This window comes from Silene latifolia, chromosome 7 (assembly GCF_048544455.1).
Source record: "Silene latifolia isolate original U9 population chromosome 7, ASM4854445v1, whole genome shotgun sequence".
NCBI lineage: Eukaryota > Viridiplantae > Streptophyta > Magnoliopsida > Caryophyllales > Caryophyllaceae > Silene > Silene latifolia.
In genome coordinates this window covers 104,885,877-104,890,219 of record NC_133532.1, presented here as the reverse complement: position 1 = coordinate 104,890,219, position 4,343 = coordinate 104,885,877, and the positions used below count along the sequence as shown (strand labels likewise).

At 37.6% G+C, this 4,343-nt stretch overlaps 1 protein-coding gene across 1 annotated transcript; it reads right to left on the bottom strand.

Moving 5' to 3' along the window:
• Positions 1 to 557: 557 nt before the first annotated feature.
• Positions 558 to 1,772, bottom strand: LOC141590462 (uncharacterized). Its single transcript, XM_074411054.1, has one exon. The coding sequence runs from the start codon at positions 1,770 to 1,772 to the stop codon at positions 558 to 560; it is 1,215 nt and encodes a 404-aa protein (XP_074267155.1).
• Between the last annotated feature and the right edge of the window lie 2,571 nt (positions 1,773 to 4,343).

Below are 4,343 nucleotides of genomic sequence, written 5' to 3'. Positions count from 1 at the left end.
CTTTTTCTCTTATCAATATGTAGGTGCGTAAGAAGGTAGATTAGGTTTTATTAATTTATTCTTATCACATAAAATAAATAACCCACTAATGCCTACCAGCCTCCATTTTTTCGGTCATTTGTATAAAATGGACGTCCATTTTATTTTGTCAATTTGTCACTTGTCAGACAATATGTCACATATAGTATGTTACATGTTATTAATTAATTTAATGCATATTTATCAAATAAATATCATTTTATAAATTAATTAAATCACATACAACAAATTGACCAGTGATACTTGATCACATAAATAAAATGGGCCATATAATTATAATTCACAACATATTGTAATTATAATTAACCATTCATTCTTTTTTTGGTGGAAATGTAAGTATTATTAAAACCATCCCCAAAGGGATCTCAAGTCACCATTACAACCCATTTTAAATAATCCTCGGGCGAGAGGACTATTCTAACAAGAAAACTTAGTAACAACAGACACTACTAGAACATTTTACAACGCAAGCTTATTACATAAGACCTCTTTGCTTAAACCAATTAATATCTGATGTTCTAACTTGGACCATGTGCTACTGCCATTATACGTAATCTACTCTCCTTCTTGATCTGTTGAATAAGAGTAACCGGGTGCATCACATAGCTGTCCAGTCTATAAACATTTCTCACATGCCATATACCATAATGCACAGCTACAATCAAGGAACTAAGGACTAGCCTCTGAAGTCCAGAAAACTTCCTCTGTAAAAGCATCTGCCCAGGTGAAATGTCACCTACCAGCTGAATCTGCAACCTGGAAGATAACTGCTTATAACATAGCTTTGCATAGCTGGATTCATGGAATAGATGATGGTGGCTCTCATTCTCTCTTGCACACAAGAAACACACTCCAGAGTTTGCAATTCCCATTTTCTGCAATCTATCCAAGGTTAATAATCTTAACCTCTGAATCAACCAAAGAATGAAATTATGCCTTGGAATATTAAACATGTTCCATACAACTTTTGCCCAGACTACTTTTTGTTGAGTCAGATGAGTAAGCCATTCATAACCTTTAGAGATTTTATAAGCATCATCAGTATCCAACCATTTGCCTTGAACATAAGCATCTCTAAACTTCTCCTTGACTTCACAAATTTTCCTCCAAGCCCAAGAACTATATTGAGTAGGTTGATACTTAATCCAAGGAACATCCTTAATATAAATTTTGTCAACCCATTTGATCCGTAGATGATCTTTCTTTATAGCAATCCACCAGACCAGTTTTCCAATAGCAGCAATATTCCACATGTGAGTATCAGTCAAACCCAGACCCCCATACTCTTTCCCTTGACAGAGGACAGACCAAGCAACCAGAGGAGCCTTTGTGTAACTCTCATGGCCTTCCCATAAAAAATTCCTACATAAAGCTTTGATTCTATCCATAACCCCTATGGGCAAGAAAAAAATTTGAGACCAATAATTATGAATTGTTTCCAAAACAGATTTGACTAAAATTAGTCTCCCAGAATAAGATATTTTCTTTTTATTCCAATCTCTAATTCTAGCCAACATCTTATCTACTAACACATTACAATCAATCTTTGATAGCCTTTTATGAGAAATTCGAACCCCCAAGTATTTAAAAGGAAGAGACCCCTTCTTAAAACCAGTATGTCTCAAGATAGCCTCCTCAATATCAGGGGAAACACCATTCAAAACAATATCAGTCTTATCAGTGTTACTATGTAGACCAGAGGCTCCAGAGAAACAATTAAAAACCTCAGTCATAGCAACAAAAAAAAAATATCTCCTTTGCAGAACAATAGGATATCATCAGCAAACATAAGATTTGTTAGCTTAAGGTCTTTGCACAGAGGATGAAACTTAAAGCCAGGCAAAGTACTGACCTCACTCAGCAATCTACTAAGGTATTCCATACAAAGAGTAAAGAGAAGAGGTGAGAGAGGGTCACCTTGTCGTAGTCCTCGTTTACCCTTAAAGAAGCCATGGGTTTGTCCATTAAGTACAATGGAATAGGAAGTAGAGGTTATAGACACCATAATCCAGTCAATAAATTAAGGGGGGAAATGTAGACTAATGAGCATTTGCCTCACAAAGGACCATTCAATAGAATCATAGGCCTTCCTCGGGTCTATTTTCATCAAACACCTGGGGAGGCATTCTTCCTTGTATACATTCTAACTAGGTCCTGACTGATTAAAATGTTACCCATAATACTACTATCCTTAATAAAGGCAGCTTGAGAAGGATGGACAAGATAAGGAAGTACCTTTGCCAACCTGGCACAGAGGATCTTAGAGATAACTTTGTAGAGTAAATTACAATAGGCAATTGGCCTGAAAACCTTTACTGTCACAGGATTATCACTCTTAGGGATTAAGACCAGGTTAGTGTAGTTTAACTGTTTAAGCAATTTACCTGAAAGGAAAAAGTCCATGATTGCCTTGCACACATCATCCCTAACAATGTCCCAACTTTTCTTGAAAAAACAACTGGAGTATCCATCTGGGCCGGGGCTCTTGTCATCAGGAATAGAAAAAATCACTTATCTAATTTCATCATCATCAGGGCCCTGACATAAAGCTCCCCAATCTGACTGTAGCACCCTTTCCCCTTTTTCAACAATGTGTGAGAGGACCTAAGAAGTAGGAGAGCTGGATCCCAGGAGAATTTCATAATACTTCACAAAAGCCTGCAAAATATCTTCAGGAGTCTTACATTTTTGACCATCAGCATCCTAAATTAATAACACCTTATTTTGCACTTGCCTATGCTTGATAGCTTTATGGAACATAGCAGAGTTAGTATCACCTTCCATAGCCCAATTCACCTTTGCTTTTTATCTCAAGAAGTCCTCTTTTGCAGTTGCAAGCATAAGATAACTCTTACGAGCTTGGTATTCTAAGTCCATTAAAGTTAGACTTGCAGGATCATTATGGAGTTTTTACGACATTCCAAAGTAAAAACTTTTATGCAATCTCAAAGCATTCCTCTCAACATCGGATAAAAGACTTCTATTCAGCTCTTTAAGTAAGGGTTTAAGAGATTTAAGTTTTTGCACCACCCTAAACATAGGTGTACCATGAAAAAAACACCTGCCATCCCTTTTCAACAACAGAGTGAAAATCTGCAACTTTACTCCACATGTTTAAGAATTTGAAAGGTTTTCTCCTCACCACATTACTTGTGTGACCTTCAACAATACAAGTACAGTGGTCAAAACTACCTTCAAGAGCAAAGTGAGCAAAATAATCAGGCCAAATCTGTAACCAACTATCATTCACTAGGACCCTATCAATTCTACTAAAACCTCTAGTAGCACTAGGTTGTTTATTTGTCCAAGTGAAAAAAGCTCCAGTAGTCTTAATATCTTGCAAATCACAGGCTGCCATAGCATTCTGAAAGGGGACCATTTCATTATCCTTGACAGCAAGACCAATTTTTTCATTAGCATACATCACATTGTTAAAATCTCCCAAGACTATCCAGGGTTCCATAATCATCCAACTGGTAAGAGCATCCTATAAAGGAACCCTCTCCTCAACCTTATTAAAACCATAAACATAAGTAGTGTAAAAAACTCTATCATCTCTTAAATCTTTCACCTTGAGATGTATGAACTGGGCACTCATATGGACTACATCTACTCTAAGAACTTGACTCTTCCACAGAACCCAAATTCTACCCCCATAGTGATAACTATGATTAGTGATAAAGGACCAACCATTATAGACGTTAGATGCTACCCTATTTAGAGAGCCAGGCTTGACCCTGGTCTCAAAGAGCCCAAATAAGACAACCTCAGACTGGAATAAAAACCATTTAATGTCTCTTTGCTTGGTGTCACTATTTAAGCCCCTCGCATTCCATACTCCTAGTTTAGTTATGGGAGGAAGAAGCGTCCTCTCCCTCTCCTTTATCAACCATTTCCGAGGCTTGAACCATAACAGAAGCAAAATCCAAAGTAAGCTCTCCTTCCTTAACCCCTGGTAACCTGGACTCATGCCTAGTCATTATGGTAATGACCCTTGCTGGAGTATAACTAGCGCCATGAAACAAAGACATAGGAGTATTTGCTGGAGTGAATAGCCATGAGGTGTTATTGATTCTATCCTCCATAATCCCCTTATTCCTTCTCCAATGATACCAACTGGGTTAGACAATCCTGGAAATTCTTTAGGAATAAGTTGCACCACTGGAACCTCCTTCTTCCTCCAAACCTGGGTGGGAACCTTTATCTTAGGAATAGGAGCAGGTTTCCTCACAAACCTCTCCCTACCCCTACACTTCACAGTCCGATGACCAATCCCTTTACATTTTTGACAAGTGATAGGAAGT